The sequence below is a fragment of the Mirounga leonina genome, unplaced genomic scaffold (genome assembly GCF_011800145.1).
Source record: "Mirounga leonina isolate KUSES-001 unplaced genomic scaffold, KU_Mleo_1.0 Mir_201, whole genome shotgun sequence".
NCBI classification, from domain to species: Eukaryota; Metazoa; Chordata; class Mammalia; order Carnivora; family Phocidae; genus Mirounga; species Mirounga leonina.
This window is the reverse complement of record NW_023270504.1, coordinates 2,547,924-2,573,003: the sequence shown is the minus strand read 5'-3', so window position 1 is coordinate 2,573,003 and position 25,080 is coordinate 2,547,924. Positions and strand designations below refer to the sequence as shown.

At 34.5% G+C, this 25,080-nt stretch overlaps 1 protein-coding gene and 1 non-coding gene across 2 annotated transcripts in view; both read right to left on the bottom strand.

Moving 5' to 3' along the window:
* Positions 1 to 328: 328 nt before the first annotated feature.
* LOC118025869 lies at positions 329 to 401 on the bottom strand. The gene has a single exon (XR_004683430.1). It is a non-coding gene; the product is annotated as a small nucleolar RNA SNORD112 (small nucleolar RNA).
* Positions 402 to 14,749: 14,348 nt separating this feature from the next.
* SYT10 (synaptotagmin 10) overlaps positions 14,750 to 25,080 on the bottom strand; it is a 64,938-nt gene continuing 54,607 nt past the window's right edge. The window contains exons 4-7 of the mRNA XM_035027857.1: positions 23,423 to 23,543; positions 20,328 to 20,499; positions 17,613 to 17,742; positions 14,750 to 14,821 (exon numbers count right to left, since the gene is read on the bottom strand). Of these exons, the coding sequence (XP_034883748.1) occupies positions 14,750 to 14,821; positions 17,613 to 17,742; positions 20,328 to 20,499; positions 23,423 to 23,543 (495 nt within the window). The remainder of the gene's footprint in view (positions 14,822 to 17,612; positions 17,743 to 20,327; positions 20,500 to 23,422; positions 23,544 to 25,080) is intronic.

Genomic DNA, 25,080 nt, shown 5'->3' with positions numbered 1-25,080 from the left:
TTCTTTCATTTCTCCATAGTCTATACAACCACTGAGACTGTGGTGGTAAATACAATGAAACAAATTTATTCAAAAGGGAATATGGGTATGGAGGAAATGGGGACAGTGGGGGAATGAACACAGATGTAATTATTGATCCTGGTGGAAGAGGGATTGAAAAAGATCAGTGCCTGTTCATTCTTGCATTTATTATTTTAGGTCATAAAATTAAATTTTTATCTCTGTTTAACAGATTCCACTAAGCATATTGATCCACTAACCCAGTTTTCTGAACTGGGGATGTGATTTATAGGATTTAACAGGATAGATGTTAATTAATTAATTTTTAAATGGACCTTAGTTGCACAGAATTGTGTTAATCATAATGCTTGGTTTGTAGACAAATTATCTTCATTGGTCCATGCAAGATCCTCTTTTATGTTTATAGGTATGGTACATATGTGTATTATTAATATAAAGAACATCCATAAACTCACAACTTAATCAAGAACTAGACTATTTCTAGTTATTTATACCTATACATTTATTCATCTTTATTCTGTTCTTCTAGCTCCCACTTCCAAGTAAACACTACCCTGGATTTTTTGTCATTCATTTTCTCTCTCTCTTTCTTTGTAGCAACAGCTTTATTGGGATACAATTCATATACCAAAAAATGCATCCACTTAAAGCATATAATTAATTTTTTTTAGTGTATTCACATACTGGTACAATCATCACTACAATCAATTTTAGAATATTTTCATTATCCCCAAACTAATCCTGTGCCCTTTGCAGTCCTCCCCATGCTCCTCATCCCCTGCAGCTCCAGGCATCCACAAATCTACTTTCTGTTTCTATATATATTTCTATGCTAGCCATTTCACTTAAATGGAATCATCATGTTGATAATGACTTTTGTGACTGGCTTCTTTAACTCAGCATAATGTTCTAAGGCTCACAATGTTGTAGCATGTACTAGTGTTTCATTCTTATTTATTGCCAAATAATATTCCACTGTGTGGTTATACCACATTTTATTTTTCTATTCACCAGTTGATGGGCATTTGGATTGTTTCCTCTTTTTTTGCTATTATGAATAATGGTGCTATGAACATCCATGTACAAGTGTTTTTGCAGACATGTGTTTATATTTCTCTTGGGGATATATTTAGGAAGTAGAATTGCTGGGTCATATGATAACTTTATGTGTACAATTTTGAGGAACTGCCAGATAATTTTCTAAACTGACTACACCATTTTACATTTCTATTAACCATCAATGAGGGTTCCATTTAATTTTTTACAATTTTGTCAATTCTTGTTATTATCTTTTAAAATTATAGTCACTTTAGTGGGTGTTAAATGGTATCTCATTGTGGTTTTGATTTCCATTTCCCTGATAACTGATGATGCTGAACATCTTTAGTGCTCATTGGCCATATGTATGTCTTTTGGTGGAAATGTCTTTTCAGGTCCCTCACCCATTTTTAAATTGGGTTCTTTGTCTTTTTATTACTGAGTTATAAGAGTTCTTTATATATCTAGACACAAGTCTTTTATAAGATATATAAGTTGCATATATTTTCTCCTATTCATTAGTTTGTCTTTTTACTTTCTTGATGGTATCCTTTGAAGCATGAGTTTTTAATTTTGATGAAATTCATTTTATTTATTTCTCTGATTGCTAGTGCTCTTGTTTTCACACTTAAAAAAATCATTGCTATATCCAAGGTCATGGAAATTTATGCTTATGTTTTCTTCTAAGAATTTTATCATTTTTGCTCTTACATGTAGGTATTTGAACCATTTTGAGTCAGTTTTTGTATATTGTATGGTCCCACTTCATTCATTTGGATGTGGATATCCAATTGTCCTAGCAGTATTTGTTGAAAATTGTTTCCTCATTGAATTATTTTTGCATACTTGTCAAAAATTGATCATAAATATGAGGGTTTATTTCTGGAACCTAAATTTCATGCCACTGATTTATAGTATATTCTTACTCAATTATCACAGTTTTTATTCTATTGCTCTCTTAAGTTAGTTTGTGAGTAGTTTTTGTTTGCAATGATACAATATTCTTTAGAGATTAAAAAATTATATAAAGGTGTATTCATAACTTCTTCAGAGTTTAGTGTTTTTAGTCAACATTTTTTACTAAAATTTATCCATGTCATAGGTAGAAATAATTTAGTGATTTCACTGCTCTGTAATATTTTGTTATTGAATATACCATACTTCCTTTATCCAGCACCCTTTCTATAGGCATATGGGTCATTTCTTGCTTTTATGCCTCCTATTTGTACAGTGTTTCTGTGAAAGTTCTTGTACCTCTCTACTAAATCCACATGAGTAAAGGTTTCTCTGGGTGTATACTCAGGGGTGGAATTGCTCCATCCTGGGTATGCCCAAATATTATTCCCCTATACAAAATGTATTAGGAATCCTATTAGTCACCACCTTTTTAGAGTTGGTATTGTTAGACTTTGTGAGTTTGTCAGTTAAAAATGTTGATTTGTATTTCCTTGACTAATAAGATGGAACATCTCTTTATATGTTTATTGCCCATATGCATTTTCTCCTCCTCCTTAAAATACCTTTCATGGTTTTCATGTTTTAAATTTTAAATTAGGTTATTTAAGCTCTTACTGATTGGTAAGATTTTTTTCATATAACTTGCTACTAACCCTTTGGTAATCATAAGTGTTGTAAATATCTTATCCCCAATTTGAGCTTCCTTCTCACTTTTTAAAGGTGTTTTTCATAATGACAAATTAAGTTTTTTTAAAAATGGAGGTATAATTGACATTTTATTAGTTTCAGGTGTACAACATAATGACTTGATATTTGTGAAATGATCACCACAGTAAGTCTAGTTAACATCTTTCACCATACATTGTTACAGCATTTTTTGTTCTTGTTATGAGAACTTTTAAAATCTGTACTCTTGAGAACCTTCAAATATTCAATACAGTATTATTAACTGTAGTTGCCCTGATGTACATTACAAACCCATGACTTACTTATTTTATAAGTGGAAGTTTGTATCTTTTGCCTCTCTTCACCAATTTCACACCACAACCCCCTCCCCCAACTCCTCCTACCCGCCCCCCCACCACCTCTGGCAGCCACCAATCTGTTCTTTGTATCTATGAACTTAGTAGTTGTTTTTTTTTTTTTTTTTTTTTTTAAGATTCCACACATACTGAGATCATATGGTGTTTGTCTTTCTTGGTCTGACTTATTTCACTTCACATAATGCCCTCGAGGTCCATCCATGTTGTTACAGTAAATGGCAAGATTTCATGCTTTTTAATGACTAATATTCCATTGCATATATATTTCACATTTTCTTTATCCATTCATCTATTGATGGACACTTAGGTTGTTTCCATATCTTGGCTATTGTAAATAATGCTGAAATGAACATGGAGGGGGGTGAGTGCAGATACCTTTGCAAGTTAGTGTTTTCATTTTCTTTGCATATATTCCCAGAAGTGGAAATGCCGCATCATATGGTAGTCCTGTTTTTTTTTTTAAGATTTATTTATTTGAGAGATAGCTCACACGAATGCGGCAGTGAGGCAGGGCAGAGAATTTCAAGCAGATTCCGCCCTGAGCAGGGAGCCTGATGCAGGGCTCGATCCCACAACCCATATGATCACAACCTGAGCCAAAACCAAGTCAGACGCTCGGTTGACCGAGCCACCCAGGAGCCGCTGGTAGTTCTATTTTTAATATTTGAGAAACCTCCAGACTGTTTTCCATAGTGGCTATCCCAATTTACATTCCCACCAGTGGTGCTGGAGAGTTCCCTTTTCTCCACATCCTTGCCAACACTTGTTATTTCTTATCTTTTTTATAATAGCCATTCTAATAGTGTAAGGTGACAGCTCATTGTGGTTTTGGTTTGCATTTCCCTGATAAGTAGTGATGAGTATCTTTTCATGTGCCTGTTGGTTATTTTAATGTCCTTTTTGGAAAATCTGTTCAGTTCCTCTGCCCAATTTTTAATTAGATTGCTCTACAGTTATTGAGTCAGAAGAGTTCTTTATATATTTTGGATATTGACCCCTTATCAGATTTATGACTTGCAAATATTTTCTCTCATTCAGTTGGTTGCCTTTTCATTTTGTTGGTGGTTTTCTTGGCTGTGCAGAAATTTTCAGTTAGTGTAGTCCCATTTATTTTTGCTTTTGTTGTCTTTGCTTTTGGTATCAAATCATTAAATGTAATATGATTTATTGGTCTTTTAAAAAAATGTCAAGCATATTTTTTAGCTTAAGAAACCATTTCTGTCTCTAAAAAATTTATACTCTACAATAAAATTTTGAAAGTTTTTGACATTTAATGCCATTTGAAGTTGAATTTAGTATGTGGACTCTATTTTTCCCTATGAATAACCATTCTTACAAGTGTAATTATTTTTTTATTTTTATTTTTAAAGATTTTATTTATTTATTTTGAGAGAGAGAATGAGAGAGAGAGCACATGAGAGGGGGGAGGGTCAGAGGGAGAAGCAGACTCCCTGCCGAGCAGGGAGCCCGATGCGGGACTCGATCCCAGGACTCCAGGATCATGACCTGAGCCGAAGGCAGTCGCTTAACCAACTGAGCCACCCAGGCGCCCTACAAGTGTAATTATTAAATAGCTCCATTCTTCCCACAATCTAGTATGTCCTCTGTCACATATCTAATTTCCACATCTACTTGACATGTTTTTGCTCAATTTGTTTTGCCAATTTGTCTAACCTTGCACTATTGTCACACTGTTTTAATAACTATACCTTCAGAATAAGCCATGATATTTTTAAAGTCTCAGCTCTTCCTCCTTCTATTTCAGCAATATGACTGTTCATAGACCTTTGCTTTTCTAAACACATTTACATCAAGTCCTATTAAAATAAACCCTCATTTGGGTTCTGATTAGAGTGGCTTTGAAACTTTGAGTTGCTTATCAATTTGGAGGGAATTTAAATCTTTCCATTTTTAAGACATTCCATAATTGCCTTGGGCTATTTCTAAGAAACTAGAAAGTTTTAGCCAAGTGTGCCTACCCCAAGGTCATGAAGATACACTGCTTGGTCTTTCAGAAGCTTTATAGGCTTAAGACTTACAATTAGGTCCAATATGTCTGAAATTAACTTTTATGGATGATATGAAGTAGGTTTTCAAATTATTATTTTTAAACTGAATTTCCAGATGTTCCAATACCATTCTTTTCTGCTTTAGGATTCATTTAGGGTTCTTGTGTAAGGATATGGGATGTACAAAGATATATTTCCTAGAGGTGGCACTGGGCAGTAGAGAGTGACTTCTATGAGAATCTGGAGGTTTTTAAAACAATTAGCAAGATTTATAAAACTCAGAAAAGAGGTTTCATGGCTTGAACTAGAATAGTGGCAATGGAAAAATAATTTAAAAATGAGATATGATTAGCAGGATCTTATAGGACCTAAGCTTTTTACCATGCTCTTTCTCTTCCCTTCTTTGCCCTTTTCTGTAAGGTCAGGGTCAATTTGGTATCTCCTCCCTTCTTTTTAGCAACTTGATCTGCATGTACACCCAGTTTATGGCTCTTACAATTATCTATCCCATCCATAGACATTAGGCATTAATGATAAGAATGGTATTGGTGACAAAAACCAGTACCTACTATTTGCATAATGGTTTACACATTATAAAAATGACATATACATTAACTAATCAGTAGGTCAAGCAGACAAAATTGATCTCAATTTATAGATGAGTAAAATAAAAGTCAATGAAGTTTATATATCTTTCATCTTTGTGATTTACCTACAGAGGCAAAAGAAGCCAGTAAATTCTCCTTTGTTTCATAGCATGTTTAGTGTTGTGTTCTGGGAAAGCATTAGCTAATAAATTGTGCATGCAGTTTGAGGGCCAAAGACCTAGATTTGAGGCCTGGTCCCACCATCTACTTCATGACTTCGAGCTTTCATTTAACCTCTCTCAATCACAAACACCATCTTTGGGAAATGGGAGTGGTAAAACTCACACGCTTTGTGGTAAAGACCAAGAAACAGCATGTGTGAAAAAAGAAAAAAAAAAAAAGAAACAGCATCCATGAAAAAATTTTTAAATTGCATAAATATTAGCTTTTATATTTCATGACATGTAGAGAATAAAAGCCCAAACCATTTGTTCAAAGCTGTGCTCTACCATTAAATATTATGTATATCCACTTAATTGATCTGAACCTCAATTTCTCCATTTAAAAAAGGTCATAATAATACTTCATAGGGATTTTGTATAAATAGGGATAAGGTATGCAGTGAGCACAGTGCTTGGTGCATAGTACATGAGCTGTGTGTTTTAGGCAATATGCCCAATTTGAAACAAAACACAACAAAAAAACTCTCCTTTAATTCTTCACCCTTGCTTTCAGTTATAGCTTCTGGTTGAGGTAACAATATGGCTTTTAGTACTGCTTCTCCGTTGTTGTTCACTAATTTAAGTTGGTTAGATTTGTGTGCTCCTGGAGGCACCATTTACATACACTACAGTGTGATCAATACCCTCAGGAATTGTGCAATTTGGTGGCCTGTTTGTGTTTTGTGTTCTCAATATGATTCTTACATGTTAGTTCCTTTATGTTCTGATTTGATTTCCCATCTCTGACTCAGGTGTAGCTTCCCATTTAAGATAAAATGTTCAGTCTTATTCGTTCTGAAATTCACACAAAAAAAATTGCTCATGAAAATGCATATAAGCTAACAATTAAACTCACTAAGTGCATTCAAAGTGGGAATTGATTCTGTTCACATAATTCATACTCATATTTGGAACTTTGGATGATTTTTTCCATTTGGAGGAAAAGTGGGTTAAAAAACCAGAAACTGTCGGGCACCTGGGTGGCTCAGTCGTTGAGTCTGCCTTCGGCTCAGGTCATGATCCCAGGGTCCTGGGATCGAGTCCCACATCGGGCTCCCTGCTCGGCAGGAAGCCTGCTTCTCTCTCTCCCGCTCCCCCTGCTAGTGTTCCTGCTCTCGCTATCTCTCTGTCAAATAAATAAATAAAATCTTAAAAAAAAAAATAACGAGAAACTGTCAAGTGTCCTATTTGTGGTTACTATTCAGATTTTTGGTTTTATTCTCTGTAGACATTAATGGATATATATTCCTATTGTGTTGTATTATTTTATAAGAGTGGATAGAATCAAAACTGTTCAAATCTCGTACACAAAGGAATTTTAAATAGCTTACCCATGAATTGGATGCTTTCAATTTGTCAGATACATTGGTGGTGACAGCCCAAATTGTCAAGATAACAACTCATGCTTTTCAAGAGATGATAAATTTTGATTACAGTTTGCTTTATATTTCTCACATATATTTTTTAATGTATATTTTTCATCATATATATTGTATAAGTTGCCTATATGATCATAATCTAATTATTATGCCTTCTGGTTAGCAGAATGGAACTATGTTTAAGATGTGATCATATGAAGAATTTGTATGCATTAAAAAAATGGGATAACAACCTCTAAAAATCAGTGAGGAAGAAATTTAATAGAAGAATGGGAAAAGTCTTAAACAATGAAATCCAAATTTCCAATCAATACATATGAAAAGTGATCAATAACACTAGAAAAAAAGAAATAAAAATTAAAACATTGAAGAGATATCATCTTTGTCATGTTCAAATCGGCAAAGATTTGAATAATAACACTACCAAGTACTGACCAGGGTACTTAGAAACTATCCTATATTGTTAGTGAAAGTGTAAATTTTAAATCAGTGTGGATAGAAATATAAACGTTTGTTGAGATATTTGGAAATACTAACAAAAACAATCTTTAAAAGTAGACATTTAATTGCTTTTTTCAGAAGCAACTTGGATTTCATTTAGGTGCTGCACACCTCATTTAGGTTTCTACACACCATTTGGGTGTAGAAACTTAAGTAAGGCCAGACAGGTCAGATCACTAACTCTTTATCTTGCATTCTATCTTGCATTCTATCCAGATTTATTTACTTGCTTCTTCTTATAAGCTGTTTTTTTTTTTTTTTTTAAGTGATGATTCTAGTATAGCACATCTGGTTTATCAATGATCATGATTTCCTTTGAGTCATGTGCTGTGTTGACCGCCTAAGACTAGTTGTGACACCAATGTTCCTTATGAAAATCATTTTGAAAATCTGAAGAAAAACAGAAGCAAATGAACAAAATAACTGGTATACTCCAGCTACTGGATCACTTGCTATTTATAGGGACTTTTTGCAGATGAAAAAAATGTAACTAACATGCGTAGGTAGTATTTACATTTGATTAATGATTGTTTCATTATTCCCTGATGGAAATAATCCAGGACCTTAAATTAAGTTTTGCAAAAAAATGGTGTGTATTAAATGAGATTTTTAAGATACATTCAGTTGCTCGTGTTAGTGAATTATTGATAGATGCATCACACAGCTCTCTAATGAGTGGCAAAGACAATGACTACTAAAGTAAAACTTAGCAATGCAAAGGTCTCAAAATTAAATTTTAAAAAGGTATTTTCTTCAAAGACAAAAATAATTTATAATCACTTTATTTATTTTTCAAAATACATATGAAACCGTAAAATTATATTTCAAGTGCTTTTCCATTTTCTTTTACAAAAGTAATCATAAACTGTACACTTCATAACAGCTTTGAGGTTTCATTGTTACATAATTCATCTGAACCTGACAAATATGTTCCCACACATTCTAAAGAAGACATTGTAAAAATACTGAAATGTATAACATCTTTTAAAGGTGGTGGCAAAACATTTGTTCTAAGTAATACAATTATATGTGGTCAAGTTTCACAAATGGCTGGTTACCATGTACAAAAACCCGAAACACAAATTTCAAAAGATTTTAAAATTTCTGCTCTATAATGCGGAAGTCAAAGATATTGATTTGAACAATGGCTACGTATTACATCACAAACCAGTTAAAAAGTCACCTTATGAACAATGACTGAAGGATACCAAAAAAGATCAAATATGATGGATCTAAATTATTCAATATCATATGTGAATGAAAAATGTTTGTGTTTTCTGGCAGTTTAGATAATTGGCAAATATCATGGACTATTTGTTGGTTGAATCATCACATTTACAATGTGAGGCAGCTCTTTAGTATTTTGACATCGATTCTTCATTCTGAAAGAAGGTCTCACTTCACTGTGTTCCATAACTTACCCATATACTGCTGATGAACCTCATCACTTCTCTCAGTTGGAAGGGTCAATAGAAAGTCAATGCAAATGACATGAACTTGGGTTGGACTCCTTATAAAAAACTATAAATGCAAATGTTTTTTATATTAAAGTTGGTTCACCTACTTCTTTCTTATACAGTGATAGAATTTATGAAGCTATTCATACTGGGGATTACTGTCTTTTAAATGGAAAGCTTAAAGGGTCTTTTTAAGGAAAAAAAAATAAAACCCACAAAATGATCTATATAGAGTAGATACAGATAGTACAAATAGAGTAAATCATGCAATATTTATGGAGACCGATTCTGTGGCTAGCTTGTCCATAGCCTTAAGGATTATAGTGTTTTTGTTGTTGTTTTTGGTTCACAAACTTTATTCTACAGCAAAATTATTGCCAAACATAATTCTGTGTATTGATGGTCAGACTGGGGAAAAAAAAAGTTTTGAAATAGATAACAAAAACAAAAATCCAATGCATTAACCATCCAACATTGAGACTTACTTCTCTTAACAATTTTTCATTCATTTCTATAATATGCCTCGTTATGCATTAAATTGTTTTTGAGGGGACAAAAATATGAAATTGAATAATTGAAATCCACCACCCTGTACAGTAAATAGGGATTCTATGCACAGCAGATGTAAATCACAACAAAATTTCTGAAGAAAATGACCTATTTTTACCCTTTCATAAGATCAGGCATAGTTTGCTCTTTGGAGAGGGTTCTTAAGACCCAGGTGAACTCAGAGGAGATTATTGTCAGTTGAAAACATTTCCATATAAATACTATCTGTACCTCTAGATCTATCAATAGCAAGTCATTTCCAGTGTTTCAGTGTAGATAAAAATAGAATTATTCTAATCAATTCCTCCTTGTAGGAGTGTATTTAAATCATTTCAAGCATAAAGAAGCCTATCTTTTCTCTTAAACACCTACTTGTTTTTTAAATCACCATTTCTAGTATTCAAAATGTTTGCATTCAATAAATCCTTAAACCTCACTTCAGCCCTTAATTTAGCTCTTTCTTGTTAAGTATCTATAGCATGATATTGTCATGCCATCAAATCCAACCCTGGTTACCCACCTTCCTGATGAACAGGGTGAAACGAAAATGCCTTTTTACTTTGATAAGAAAACACCTGAACTGAATATTAATTTACTGCCACTGTTCAAATAGACATCTTTTTGGTTAACTGTTAATGGAAGATGACAAGTATTACCAATGCATCTTTTTAAAAAAAATATTTTATTTATTTATTTGACACAGAGAGAGAGACAGCAAGAGAGGGAACACAAGCGGGGGCAGAGGGAGAGGGAGAAGCAGGCTTCCCGCTGAGCAGAGAGCCCGACGCAGGGCTCAATCCCAGGACCCTGGGATCATGACCTGAGCAGAAGGCAGACGCTTAACCAACTGAGCCACCCAGGCGCCCTGCCAATGCAACTTTTATTAAATTACGATTCACGCTAATTAACATAAAAATGAGTAAATATAGGAAAAGTCTTTTAATGAAATAGAAAATTCTTACCTTAAAGAGCATCGCTAAGTAATACATTGGAAACAGAATTTCGTTTAATCAGCTGTTTCCTATGTAAAATATAAACTCACTATTTTAAAGAATGAGTCTTAGTAGGTTCAGATGAATCATATCCTGAGCCATGTCACTGAGGAACTATTAAAATTCTGTGTCATGAGTTTTTTTTAAGCAGTATTAGAGGATTTACCTTACAGTAGAAGTTAAAGGTGGCACAAAGGAGATTTCAATTTTGCATTCAAAATCTTTATTTCTATGTGCTTTAAAATCTGTGTTTAACTACCATCTAGTTATGTAGACTTTCACTTTAAATTATTTACTTTCTGTGCTTTTGCATCATCTCTTGCTGGCAGCAATACATTCTTAGCCTAAAAACTACGGAAGTTTAGATCAATTAAAGTACATCAGAACAGCCAGAGCTGCTTCAAGAAAAGTTGTGAAGAAAACAGATCTCCACATTTTCTTTAGATTTAGTAGAGGTTGAATGACTTTCTTAACTCCTCATCAATTCTTTTTTTTGTTTTGTTTTGTTTCAATTATCAGGTAATTAAATCACCTGGCAATAATCACAACTAAGGTGGCAAGAAATAATCAGATGGAACTGCATTCCATGAAAATATATCTACTTAGTTAACATCAAGTACTCTTTTTAAAGAGGTAAAGAAATGACTGTGTGTTCAAAGTTAAGATTTTTGTGTCTCTTTATTATTAATAGCCTTTGGCTCTTTTGAGAACTCATTCTGAAATAAGTTATATTCTGTTTTATGGATAACAAAAGCTGAGAAGGGAGTGAAAGTTTGGCTTTTTCATTTTTAAAGCAATTATTAAGTTAAAGTCTAATGAGATTGATAGTTCCTTATTGAGTCTGCAAAATTTTAAAATAATAAACATTATATGAGAATAAACACGGGTGGAAATGCCAATTAAATATCACAATCAAATAAGTTCAAATATATTTGCTTTTATCTAAAACCTGAGTCAGTATTGATCAGTTGTGATCTCCCTGCAGTAACTAGAACAAGCACACACTCCCCAAAACTGCATAAGAAAGTGGATGCTTGGTTCTGCATTCCCGTCTCTAGTTCCCTGGCATAGTCATAATGATATTTTTTACTGAACTGTGAATATATTAATATCATGAGTTTTTACATGTGAAACAAAATTCCAGAATGGCTAGCCTAACAAAGAAAATTAAAACTGTCAAGAAACATATTATTAAGAAACCACTGTAAAAAAAAAAAGCATCCGTTCAGATTTTTCTGAGAAGATTATACACTCCTCAAACATTAGCATACTTTTCATATTAAATTTCCTCATTCCTCTGATTACTTAGTGAATTGGGTAAAATACATAAATAAATAAATAAATAGATAAATAAATAAATAGATAAATAAATAAAATTTAAAAACCAAAAAGAACATTAGTATTGTTACATAATGAATCAAAACTTGCTCCTGTTCCCTAGACTTAGGTTTGACAAGTCCCTGAATAGTCCCTGAAATTAGGTGTTCATTATATACCTAAACTTCGACTTCAGAATGGGTCAGTGCTATCATCAAAATGTGGTGTCCCACACAAATTAGTGGTGGATATCTATAACATCAAAATTTATTTTAAATACTGAAATTAAAAACATCCTTCTTCAATCACACGCAGGAGGAGGATAATATAGGTTTGCATGGATGTGTCTGTGTAAAGAGTGAGGGTGTGTTGTATTGAAAGTGCTAAGATTATGTCTTTATAACATAAAATAGCCTCTAAAATGATCACAATTTATGGATAGGAGGGTACACCTCCCTCATGCATTGCATGAGAAAGTTGTGGTTGTTTCTCCTTCATCTCCCTAACAGGATCAACAAATATTGGGCATGATGAGCTTATTCTAGTCCCTATGAAACAGTTTTTAAAAATTACCTTAAAAACATATTCATATTTTAATCCATAATCCCCACAGTAAAGTCTCCTGTTTGGCTGGTTGTTTGTGTTTTTTCATCACAAGCATTGGCTTTTTCTCCATAGGAGGCAAAGAAAAGCAAGAGTTTCTAAGAATGTATACAAAGTCCTTAAAATATGTTTTCAGATGAAAATAATTATTATGCTCAGGAAATATAGTTGCTACCTAATTGTAAGCTGCAGCTATATCTACTAATAAAACACCTGTCTGCAAAAATGTCATTTTATTAAGAGTATAACTTGTCTTCCCATTTGACAATTTTTATTTCCTAGTAAAACAAAGAATTCCAAAATGGAAGTGTCATCTTCAGTCAGACTGTCTATAACAAATGGTTCTTTTAGGCTTCATAAGGTAGCTAGGTATTTTCAAACAGTTTCCTTCTATTATTTTCTGTCAGCTAATGCTAGCTAGAAATACTTGCTTTTACTAGGATGATACAGGCATTCTTGAAAAATTTTAGGGGATTGTGTTTGCCTTTAAGATGTTAAAGTGTAAAATGTTTACATCTGAATTAACAGTAATGCCATCATATGAGAGATGCCACAAACAAAATTTCACAGCTTTTAAATTTTTAATATTTAGAAATAAGAGATTTTACTAAAATCAAAATTTTATAACTGCTGATAAAATTTTCTCATTCTGATGAATATGTTTTTATATTCTAAGTACAGATTTTCTTGCTCTTTTTTATTTTTTTGTTCTTTTAACCTTCTATCTTGGGATAATCTTGAAATATGCACTATCCATAGTATATATCTCAAAAATAAGATTGGGGTCATTCAATATGGATACCTTCTGATAGGGCCCAGACATGAGACAATAAAAAGTTGACCTGATTTAAAAGAAAGTCCCGTCATGTAAAAACATTTGCATAGTTTTTACAACTCCTGGCCTGATCCTTGATCCTTTCATGAAAGGACTATGTGTCTTGGCCTTTAGAATTATTTTTATTTTTATTAAATGTGTAAGTTATGTTATTTATGGTATATTTATATAATTTTCTGAAAAATAAGTCATCTCTTCTTTAGGAAAATACCCAATTCTAGTGATTAGTTTCTGATTGGGTTTAGAAGTCACTATTACTATGTACAATCTAATTGACAATGAGCACAGACATTTATTGTCCCTTTGGTGTCTGTTAGTATGTTCTGTCAGAAATATGGATCTACATATAGTTTCATGTCACAAAATATACATGCCAGAGTACTTGAGAACCTTACAAACACTTAAAAAATGAACAATTTCTGATTCTATTCATTAGGAATACTAATGCTACATTTGAGATAAAGAGTATTAGAATTTTTAAAGTATCAGTTAAACAGTTCAACAGACGTTTGAACTAATGTAACATTAACACAGTATAAAATGGTAGCCCAAATGGTTCAACCTCCATTTTCCAGATGCTAAGTATTACTTCTTAAATTTAACTCAAAATTGTTCTTTAAATTATAACATTATCTGTATGTTTTAAAGAATGAGCTTGAGAGACAAAGTTCTGAGTTTAGCAGAGCCAAACCTCACTGAGGACGTAATTTGCTGAGAATGAAAGAATATATTATCAGATAAGTAACATTAATTTGCACAAGGATTTAATGCTGTGTAAGTTAAGTTCAAAATTTCCATTAAAGTTTATATGGAACCATCTGCACAACTGGAGATTAACATTGTTGTAACAAGATCAAAACCATACATATGTGACATGTGCTACTTTATACAATAGCAGCACAAACTATAATTTTAGATAAATACAGATTCTTTTAAAGGAACACATTTCTTTAGTTATGCAAAGAGTTGCAACTTAATGAAAACACTCTTTGTGCTAATAGGCATATGACATGAAGAATAAAATGCCTTATGCAAGTAAGGGATATTTGTATTCAAGTAAAATATATCAAGATGTCCAAAGTTAATGAACAGACAAAAAAAGTAAATGAGAAATTACATGTCAAGTTTGTTCATTATCAAGATATATTTTAAATGAGGAAATCAAACCTTCCACTCTTTTTCTGATCTGATGAGCACAGGGTCCTGGTTCCTTATTATAATGGTCTTTATTTTGGAGGCATTATGGTGTGGAAGGTGGTTTGGGTGATGGACAGGATCCTTGACTATCAAAACTGGTTGCTCGGCCAGGTAACTGAAAGACAATAATTTCATAATGCATGATCTAGTGCAAAAAAATAATAAAGTGGGTAGTTGCTGCTACCTTTTACTAGTGCCTATTCTACCCATGCTATGCGTGTCTCTGAAGAGAAGATGGACATAATTCCCCCCGCCCTCGAGAACTCACCTTCTCAGGCAGCATGATGGGGCACAGGCGTCTCATGGAGATGTAGGCAGAGCATGATGCAAACTGGCAAGCACAGCAGCACTGTACACACAACTATTCATGACTGCAGACTCCTTTCACATTCGATGATAGGCTTTTAATTCTTACTGTCAAACAATTATGGTTTGTGGTAGTGGGGGGGGGGGTGACTGCTAGGTAAGAGCAAGAAGGCTCAAGGTACAAGAGACTGCACTGCACTTGCTCTAAGGCAGGAGGTGATTTTTCCAGGGGCGAATGATGAGACAAGAGGGACTGACTTTGGCTAATGGGAGCTATGAGTGTTGATGAATAATTTCTCATGGTCCCTAAATATTATGCGTATTTAAAAAGTTCAGTTACAATGGGATCAACTTTTGACTAGGTACAAGTAACCAGATTTTCTAAATGATGCTTTAGTCTCTGTCCCACCAACTTATCCAGTTTTCAAATAATTGTTCCCTTCTCATTTTAATCCCTTCTTTGGCAATAAAACATATGATTATACACTCACCACTTTCCCAAAATGCAAAATCCAGCCAGTTCTTAGGTCTCTAGTCCATATATTCTGTTTGACCAATGAATGTAGGTGCAGGAGTTGGAAAAAAGGAGCTACTTGCTGGAGAAAGTACATTTACATAGTCTTTTAGTCCCATTTGTCCTCTGATACTCAGCTGCTAGAAAAATATCTGGGATCTTCTTCTGATGCCCATATGTAGCTTGTTCTTCCTGTATGTCCTACAATGACTGAAAAGTGTTCACATGTCCTGAGACACAAACATATGCCTATTCCAGAGCTCCCCTTCACCAGATAAATGTATAGCTGCTTATGTAACAGTCATCAGTATTTATAATATAATATACCACCCCTGTCTTTTCATTAGTGAAAAGTTCTTGCTCACATTATCTCTTTTCTCCTTACATAATTCCTGTGAAGTCTGTAAGGGCATGCATTTCTATTTGCATTAAATATGGAGAAATCCAGCTGTAGACAGAACAAGTGATCTGCTCAGGATTAGACAGCCAGAGGAGCAAGGATTAGATCCCACATCACTTTTCAGTGTGGTTCTCTGCCCAGCAAACTTTACTCTCATGTCTAGAATCTTAGAATTAATATTCGCTTTTCAAACTTTAATTGAAAGCAAGATGAGAAGCAGGAAAAGGATAGTGATTGTATAATAAGAAGGAGAGTATACTTTATACTTTAGACAGTACACACCGTTGACATGAAACCCAACTTTCCCAAGACTTGCTGAATACATCTATTCGTACTTCTGAAGCACTCTAGGGGAAAGTGCTGTGTGAATGGGCATTCATGTTTGTGTATGTGTGTCTTTTATGATTTACATTAAACGAACTGAGATAAAGATTCAGAACATTAATATATATAAGCAGATATCTTATCCATGAGAATATCTGACCTCTCTTGACTGAGCATGCAGTGTTCATACAGTGTTCATCAAATTTTCCCTATAATGTCCTGGGTAACACAGCCAAGGTCATTTTTGTGACTAAGCTGAAAAGAACCTGGGTCCACTGACATTTAGTTAATTACACTGTGCTGCCTCCTGCATGTAAGCCAGTGCTTAAAGCCAGAACAAGAAGGAGAACATGAACAGATGGCAGTGTATTCTTCACTTCCTATGTGGCCATCATAACTGTTCTTTTAATCGAATTGCAGAAATTCCATCATCTACCCCACGTCCTTTTGTCAACCTGCATTACTTCTCAATCAGGTCACATAAAAGACTTACTTTGTGACTTTTCAAGAGTCTCCAGCAATTATCTTTGGGAAAGAAAGTCATTCCATCTAGCAACATGCCGTGTATCAAGTAGACTGACCACTAACTTAAAGGCTAAAAATCCTGACAGAAACTGGTGTTGATACTTCCGGTTAATATAACTATTAATAGTAGTTATAATCAGAGCTAACATTATGTCAAACTCTGTGTTAAGCACTTAAAATTTGGCATATTATTTAGTTTTACTCTTTGAGTTTGCTACTATTACAAACTAACAGCAGAAGTGTAGAGAGGTTACAGGAACTTGCCCAAAGTTCTCCAATATGTAGTCACACAGCAGAGCCAGGCTTTAAACTTGGGCAAGCTGATGCCTCAATATTTTAAAAATCTGTGAGCACTTTTACTTACTGCCCAGAGTATTGGGAGATATACCTGTCCCTTTACATAGAGGAGTTGTATTAGAAGATAGTACTTCTATTTAGGGATTCTAGGAAAGTTTAGGTGAGGTGGCTGTTTTCACAAAAGAGAAGCAGCAAAATTCAGTTTCCAGTTAGTAATGAATTTACTTGACTGCTCTATCACTCATCGATACAAGTTTTCAGGCTATACAAAGAAAATGACAGACTTGCAATTTTTATGAGCTTACTGTCCAAAGGAATATCAAACCCAGAAAATTTAGTGGTTTCTAAAATCCTACAAGGCACACAGAACTTTGAATACTGGATGAAAGAGTATGTGGGATGGAAGTAAGAGCAATGTTTAAAAAAAAAAAGATGAATATATAAAATGACAGACAAATGTTAGCAGATAAATAATATATAAGGCAAAAGAGATAAAAAAAAAAAAAAAGAGAGAGTAGATGCCCGGGAACCACAGCATACCTCCAGCAAGGGGTGCCAATGTGTTATTGGTTTTCGGTGATAGGCCAGCATTTCATTCCAGTGGTCTCGCCCAAGACCTTCAGCGTCCAGTCCTGTTCTACACACTCCTATGACCTCATTGTGTCCTACCCTATGATTTGGAGAATATTACACTTTCACTCCAACATTCAAAGATAAATGGAGTTTCACACAGCTTAGCAGAATTTTAAACATATGATTTAAACACTAGATTTTATGATAGGTTCCAAATGATCCTGCAGGTTAAACTACTGTAGGTCAAATTAAAAATCTTAAGTAAACAAAATTTCCTACACAGGATATCAATTCAAATATGAATTTGTAAAAGGAGCACCCACAAACCACTTTAGTTCTCTGTAACTTGAGCAGATTTTACAAAAAAACTGAATGAGAAATGCTGGCTGCTCCTTACCTATATTGTTGAGTTTCCTTTTTAGCAGCACTACTATTAACTTTAAGTGATATAAATCAGATCTTGTTTTTTTCCACAAGGCTTAATGTTTTATAATGACGCTTAGATTTCTTACCAGGAGCTCAATACCCAATTCTTGTACAAATGACCGTATTTAATTGCCTCTCCGTGACATGTCAGCATATGTCACTACTTGTACTACAATTAAACAGGGTAGGGCTATCTTCAGTACTATGGATTTGATTTATTACTGCACAGCAACAGAGCATACTGCACATCATTGCTATTTTCTATTCCTGTCCTGTTTTCACAGCAACAAATCAAAATAACAATGATACTTAATAATTCTGAGAGCTTATTATGTGCCAGACACTGTTATAAGTGATGTAAATGTACTGAATCACTTAATTCTCACACCACGACCATGAGTATCATTATCATCACCTCATTTTACAGATAAAGACACTAAACACCCAGAAGTTAAGGGACCCACCTCTACACAGTAAGAGGCAGAGACAGGATTTGAATCAAGACAGTTGACTCAAGTGTGCATGTGCTAAGTTGCTTCTCAAGAATGGAATGTAATTTAAAGGCATTTCTGCAGCGTTCTTTTGACAGACTTCTCTAAGGAGACTTTAGAGATGATTTTAGGACCTTTCATTACTTTCTTCCTGTCATTGATATAGATATGAATGTTTAGTTAGTTGTTTCTTCCATATGAAGTTTCCCAAACAAGCATATTTTTTTTAAAGATTTTATTTGTTATTTATTTGAGAGAGAGACAGAGATAGCAAGAGAGAGCAGGAGCAGGGAGGAGAAGGAGAAGCAGGCTCCCCGCTGAGCATGGAGCCCGATGCGGGGCTCGATCCCAGGACCCTGGGATCATGACTTGAGCCGAAGGCAGACGCTTAACTGACTGACCCATCCAGGCACCTCCAAACAAGCATATTTTTAGGAATAATTTTTTAAATCTTTCTTTTGTGTATATTGTCAAGATCCATTTCCCTGAAATTGTCTGCATGACAAACGCTCTGTTCTATCTACCTGCAATCCCTGTGAAAAATCAATAACAATACTTTTTTGGAAAGCAGAACAAGGGCTTCTCATGGAAACACTGCAACATTTTTAGAGTTTGAAATTTTAACTAATTCAAGACTTTTCTCTCTCTAAATAGTGACAGTTTTTTTTCCAAACTGTGATATTAATTAATTGCAAATAGATGGTATAAATCATTTTACTTTTTTAGTGCTTCATTTTCTAGCTCTGAGCCAGAGAATAGCATATTAATTTCTCTAGGTTATAGGGTCCTGGTTACTACTATTTTCATGATACTATAAAATGGAGCACTCCTTTTGAATACATTAGTACAAAATAAACATAGTAGAACACTGTCTATATGCTCGTAATTTTGTAGGTTAAACATAACAGTATACCTTTCCAAAAGGTTTATAAATATAAAAGGTAAAACAATACAAAGAAGTATATAACAAGGGCCAAATAAGAGATCTAAACCTTTGGTGGGACAAGAGTTCAGAGGAAGAAGAGGTTGGTTAGCTGAGAAAGACACAGAAGGGGTGACTTGAGCAGGGTTGTGAAGCCTGGGTGGGATGAGATCACAGAGCAGGGTGACGTTTCAGACAAGGCAAGAGTGGGAGAGTAAAGCTGGAGCTGAAGCAGGAAGAAACGTCAGAGCTGCAATTGGGAGTTTGCAATTTATTTTATGGAAGAATTGACTCAAAAGGTGTGAGCTGAAAGAATTACCTACAAAGCAGATTTTAAGATTGATGTGAAGGCATCAAGGCTGTGTCCCTATGGCCATTATTCACCTTCCACCCTTAATACTCACTGTTAATGGTTCTGTATTATGCTAATGTCTTACAAATGGGAAAAGTGAATCCCAAAGATTTTACATAACTTGCTCTTGGGTAAGAATTATGATATTCATATTCCAGCCCAGTTGGGAAAACAAACTCCATTGATTGTGATTTCTGTTGTTACTGTAAAAAGACGTCACTATAGTGCTTTCTGTAATGGGTTCCATATTACTTCTGCACTACTCTTTCACCAGCCCCAGGTGTCCTGTTCTTCAACTTAAGAATGACGTCTTTTGGAAAAGAAAAAAGAAATATTATAACATGGGAAAAATGAATTTTGAATGAACAATTTTTTCCTCTTCCATTTTAAATTAAAACTGTTAGAGCAGTAAATAACCTGGAAAGTTGAATTTGCTCTGCATATGACTAAACATGGCTGTTCTTCAGTGAGTGAGAAATACATGTACATACCTATCGTAATCCATGACCGCAATAGAGAGGCTGACCTGGTCCACATTTTCTGGAGGGATATCGAAAATAATGGCCTCATTGTACACAGGGTTTAGAGTATTTTTCTTTGTAGTTGTTTTCCTCTTTTTTAATCTTCGACCCTCACACATTAGAGACACTTTGACATAAGGATCTAGGAATGGTAAGGTAATTTCATTAAAATGAAAGTAATAGTACAAAGTATAAATAAAACTGTAGTTAATTGCTACTAAATAAGAAAAGTGGTATATTAAGCCTTTTAGTGTTATCAGTTTTAAATTCAAAATGACTTATTTAGGGGCAATAGACTAACACTTTCTTTTAAATGTAAGAATTTATCTTGAATGAACCAAAAAAGCACTAACTTTATCTGTTTTTAATACAACAGAGAAAACCTAGTCTATCAAGAGCCAGTGCAGAACTGTAATAATGTCTTCTAGTCACAGCTATTTGAAGACAGATTTTGTTAAAAGTGATTTCTAGGGAATGTAATCCTAACAAGTAAGTATAATTGCCTTAAAGTTAATTTCCTTCAAAATGATTTAGGATAAGACTAAAATTTGTGAGAGTAACATTGTATCTAGTGCATGTGTGTGTGTGTGTGTGTGTGTGTGTGTGTGTGTGTACCCACAATGAGTAGAAGTTAGAATTTCCTCAGTTGTTGGAAAGGTACTAAAATAAGAAGTTTCATTTTACAGTCATAGTGTTGGTGCTTGATAAGGGGCTCAGGCTGAAGAAATGATCACTACAAATATATTAAATACATTGTGTTTAATTATAAACAATAGTATACAATAAAAAAGGTAATATTTGGTTTAAAGATGTTCTCAAGGAAGGTTCTTGATATGACATTGTCTATATGATGCCGACTTGAAAGGGAAAAAATTAGTAGGGGTATATTTTTATGGGCCAAAGGGGTCAAATAAATGTTTAACAAGTTCTACCCCAGTTGACTGATCTCTATTTTTACTTCTCCCACCTTGAGTAGGAAAACTGTTACAGTATTACAGAAAATTATGCAGTATTATACGAAAGTTTCTATAAAAGCCTTACTTTTGTACCTTTTTACAAGAAGGAGGCATGGCTTTGGGAGGGGGTGTTGGCACTGGGGTGAGAATGCTAGCTGGCTAAAACAATCAGTGTCTGCTCTACGTTCATTTATTTTTCCCCATTTATTCTGGTGGCCCTCCAACAGTAGCACCACCACATCTTTCTCCCTCTTTCCACCAATGTAGTAATAAGTCTCATTTCCTTAGAATAAGCCAAAATCATGGCAGTATAAATTTACTTGAATTTATGACTTTTAAGCTCTAGAAAAATGTATCTGTATATTGCATAAGCATTTCCATCAAGGAGCAAAAATATATTTTCTGGCTAGAAATAGGGTATGTAAAGGAAAACAAAGTAAAATGGCAATGTTCAATGGCTGTTTCCCATTTACTTCTCAATTTTTTAATAATAGGCAGTATGTTCTAAGGAAGAAACTCACTTCTGTGATACTCTTTTGTGTATGAGGCCCCAGGCCTAGACCTCTCATTAACAATGGGAACAAGGCATGCTTTATTCCCTGCCACCCCCATCATATCTCTGACGACATTTCTCCACCAGTGGTAAGGATAATTTACTGGTTCCTTAGTTGATTCACAAACCTCTTGTGAGAATTAATGAGGTGGTGTTCTCAGAGCAGGCACTCCTCCCATGAAAAGCTTCATATAAACAAAAAGTAATCTTGCACTTAATTACAACTTTGATGCTGTCTGCTTGTCTCAGAATTTGATCTCTTTTGATATATGGTGGAAAGAGTAGGATAAACGATAATTTGCAGAGTACACTGCTTAAATTCTTCAACATTTACTGACCCAGGACTTTTTCACCAAAATAAATGTGGAATTTACTTTCTTTCTACATTTATATATCAATGGCGTGTTGCAAATTTTGAAAAATGAAAAAATTATTCACCAAACAGTTCGAAAGTGAAGATGATAGAGAACGACCTACAATGAGGAGGCTCCCACCCATCTGTTCCCACATGTCTCTCTCCATCCCTAGTTTTCCTGTGTCACTCTGCTATTTCTTTTTGCAAATAGTAACAACATAAATATATATTGTAACACTCCCCATTCTTACACAGAAAGGAGCATGATATCCATATTTATTTTTGCACCTCACTTTTTTTTATTCACTTAGTATATCTTGGAGCCCTTTCTAGACTAGAACTTGGAGTTCCCTCATGCTTTTTGTAACGCAAATTTAGTTTATTTCTTTGTTCTGAAGAACCACAAAGTTATAGATTCCTTTCCCCATGTCATCCTTTCCTGTATCTCCACTACCATTTCTTATTTGTTTAATTTGACAAATGCTTACTGACCTCCCTCCTCTGTCCTGATCCATTTTTTCTTCTATAGAGCTGTGCCAGAGTTCACATGTTAAGTTAACACACACCCCTCCAGACTGTAGTGATATAAATGAAGGGGTAAAAGAGCATGATGTGGCTTTACCTTTTCATCAAAATTAGCACAGAAAGAGAAATTTCCTCCAAGAACATCTTTAAGAAACTTCAAGAAGCATTCCTTTACTTTATTATTTCTTTCAGTCCCTACACTTGCCCAAATTTTTATTTTGAAAGGTGGTAAGAATGCAAATGCAAATGATGGCCTTGGAAACTTGTTATTTCTCTGCAGATCAGGTGAGGGAGATAAATTCAGTCTACGTGTGTTTCCATACTTGTAGGGTGATGCAGACTTGAGGTCAAGGATGTTGTTTTATAAGCAACTGACTAGTTAGAAGTAGGGCAGTGATTGGTAAATTATGAATTTTTGAGAACAAAATCGGTAGAGAAAGAAATAAAAATCCAAGTTTATAGTCAATCTATTTGATAACATCTTTTAAAAATTTTGTAATGATAATGTAAACACAAGAGGTGATTTGAAGTACTTTGGTAATTTCTTTTTCTACTTTGATATTAATACCCCACTATAAACAAATGAACTCAAATTCAATAGCCATATATAATTTTGGATACAGGAAATGTTTTATTTGGAATGTACCCTTGACCCACTAGCCAACTGTGTACATACCTGATGAGCCAGTGATGTCCATAGCCTTCAGATTTCTGCACTTGATGACCGTCAATGTCATACGTCCAGCAGTTGGCAAATAACAAAGGGAGAACATGATTTCACCCAGATCTATACTTTCCTAGAAAGGCAATTGGTAATGTTAGTAATTTCAAACACCAGATAGTGAAAACAAGATATAATTGAAGAGGCTAAGTGGAAAATCACTTCAATAGAATATTTGAATGTCATTCTAAATTGTTTTATTAAGGATACAGATAATATTGCAAGAAAGCTGTTCTAAACAGAGTAAGAAAAGAAAGTATATTCCAGTTCCACTTGTGTTTTTAACAGGAATCTCAAACTTAATATGGTCAAAACCAGACTTCTCATTCCACTCACTCCCATCTTCCGAAACCAATCCCTCTGTCAGTCCTTCCAAAACCCAGTAAAGGATGTCTTCATTCACCAGAGGCAGGAGCCAGAGCCCAGCAGGTGCTTTTATTCTTCTCTTTCCCTCACCCTTACACATCCAACCCATGTCTTGTCTACACTGTCTACAAAATAGATCCCAAATTAGTGACTTCCTTTTCAGCTGTATTAATACCATTCAAGCCAATATCACTCCTCAGGATTACATTATGAGTCTCTAAAGTTGATCCATCTCAGAAGCAGCCAAAGTGATTACTTATGAAATGCAAATCAAGTTATTTCATTCTCCTGCTTAAAACCATCTAAGGGCTCGCAATTATACTGGAATAAAATTCAAACTCCTGGCATATTAGCGGGGTAACAATAAATCTTGGTATTTATGAGAAATTCTGGGTTTATACCCATTGTCCTGGTATAATTAGTAGGAACATCCCCTTCAATTCTTGAATATGTCTTTGGTTTGGACAGTGCATCACAAGGTCACACATATAAGGCCCTGTGTGATTGGGATCCTGTCTTTCTTTTCTTTTTTTTTTCTTTAAAGATTTTATTTATTTATTTGAGAGAGAGACACACAGTGAGAGAGGAAACACAAGCAGGGGGAGTGGGAGAGGGAGAAGCAGGCTTCCCGCCAAGCAGGGAGCCCGATGTGGGACTTGATCCCAGGAACCTGGGATCATGCCCTGAGCTGAAGGCAGATGCTTAACGACTGAGCCACCCAGACGCCCCCTACCCATCTTTCTAACTTTATTTCTCGCCTCTCTTCTCAGCTTATTCTGATACAGACTCAAAAGCCTTTTTTTTTTTTTTCTGTTATTCAAACAAATGCAGTTTGTTCCTGCTTTTGCCTGGTGCATTTTCTTTTTTTCTCATATATCTTTCCATGGATGACTCCTTCTAACTATGCAGGGCTCAACTCAAACGGCATCTCCTCGGTAAGACCTTCCCCCTTCCTATCCTATGCTCACCTACTCACAGATCCTTCACATTTTTTTTTCATAGCACTTATAATCATCAAAAGTTATCTTTTAAATTCATCTTTTGTTTCCCCAATTCCCATATATAAGGTCTAGGACAGCAGAATTCTTGTCTTTTGATTGCTACATCCTCCTGAAGTGCCTGGTACATAGCTGGCTCTCAGTGCATCTTTTTGAAGGAATGAAAAGATTATAGTTCAGATGGACAAAAACTGACCCGCTCTGTATCAAATATGAATTTGAACTGTCCACAGTACCCTGATATATATT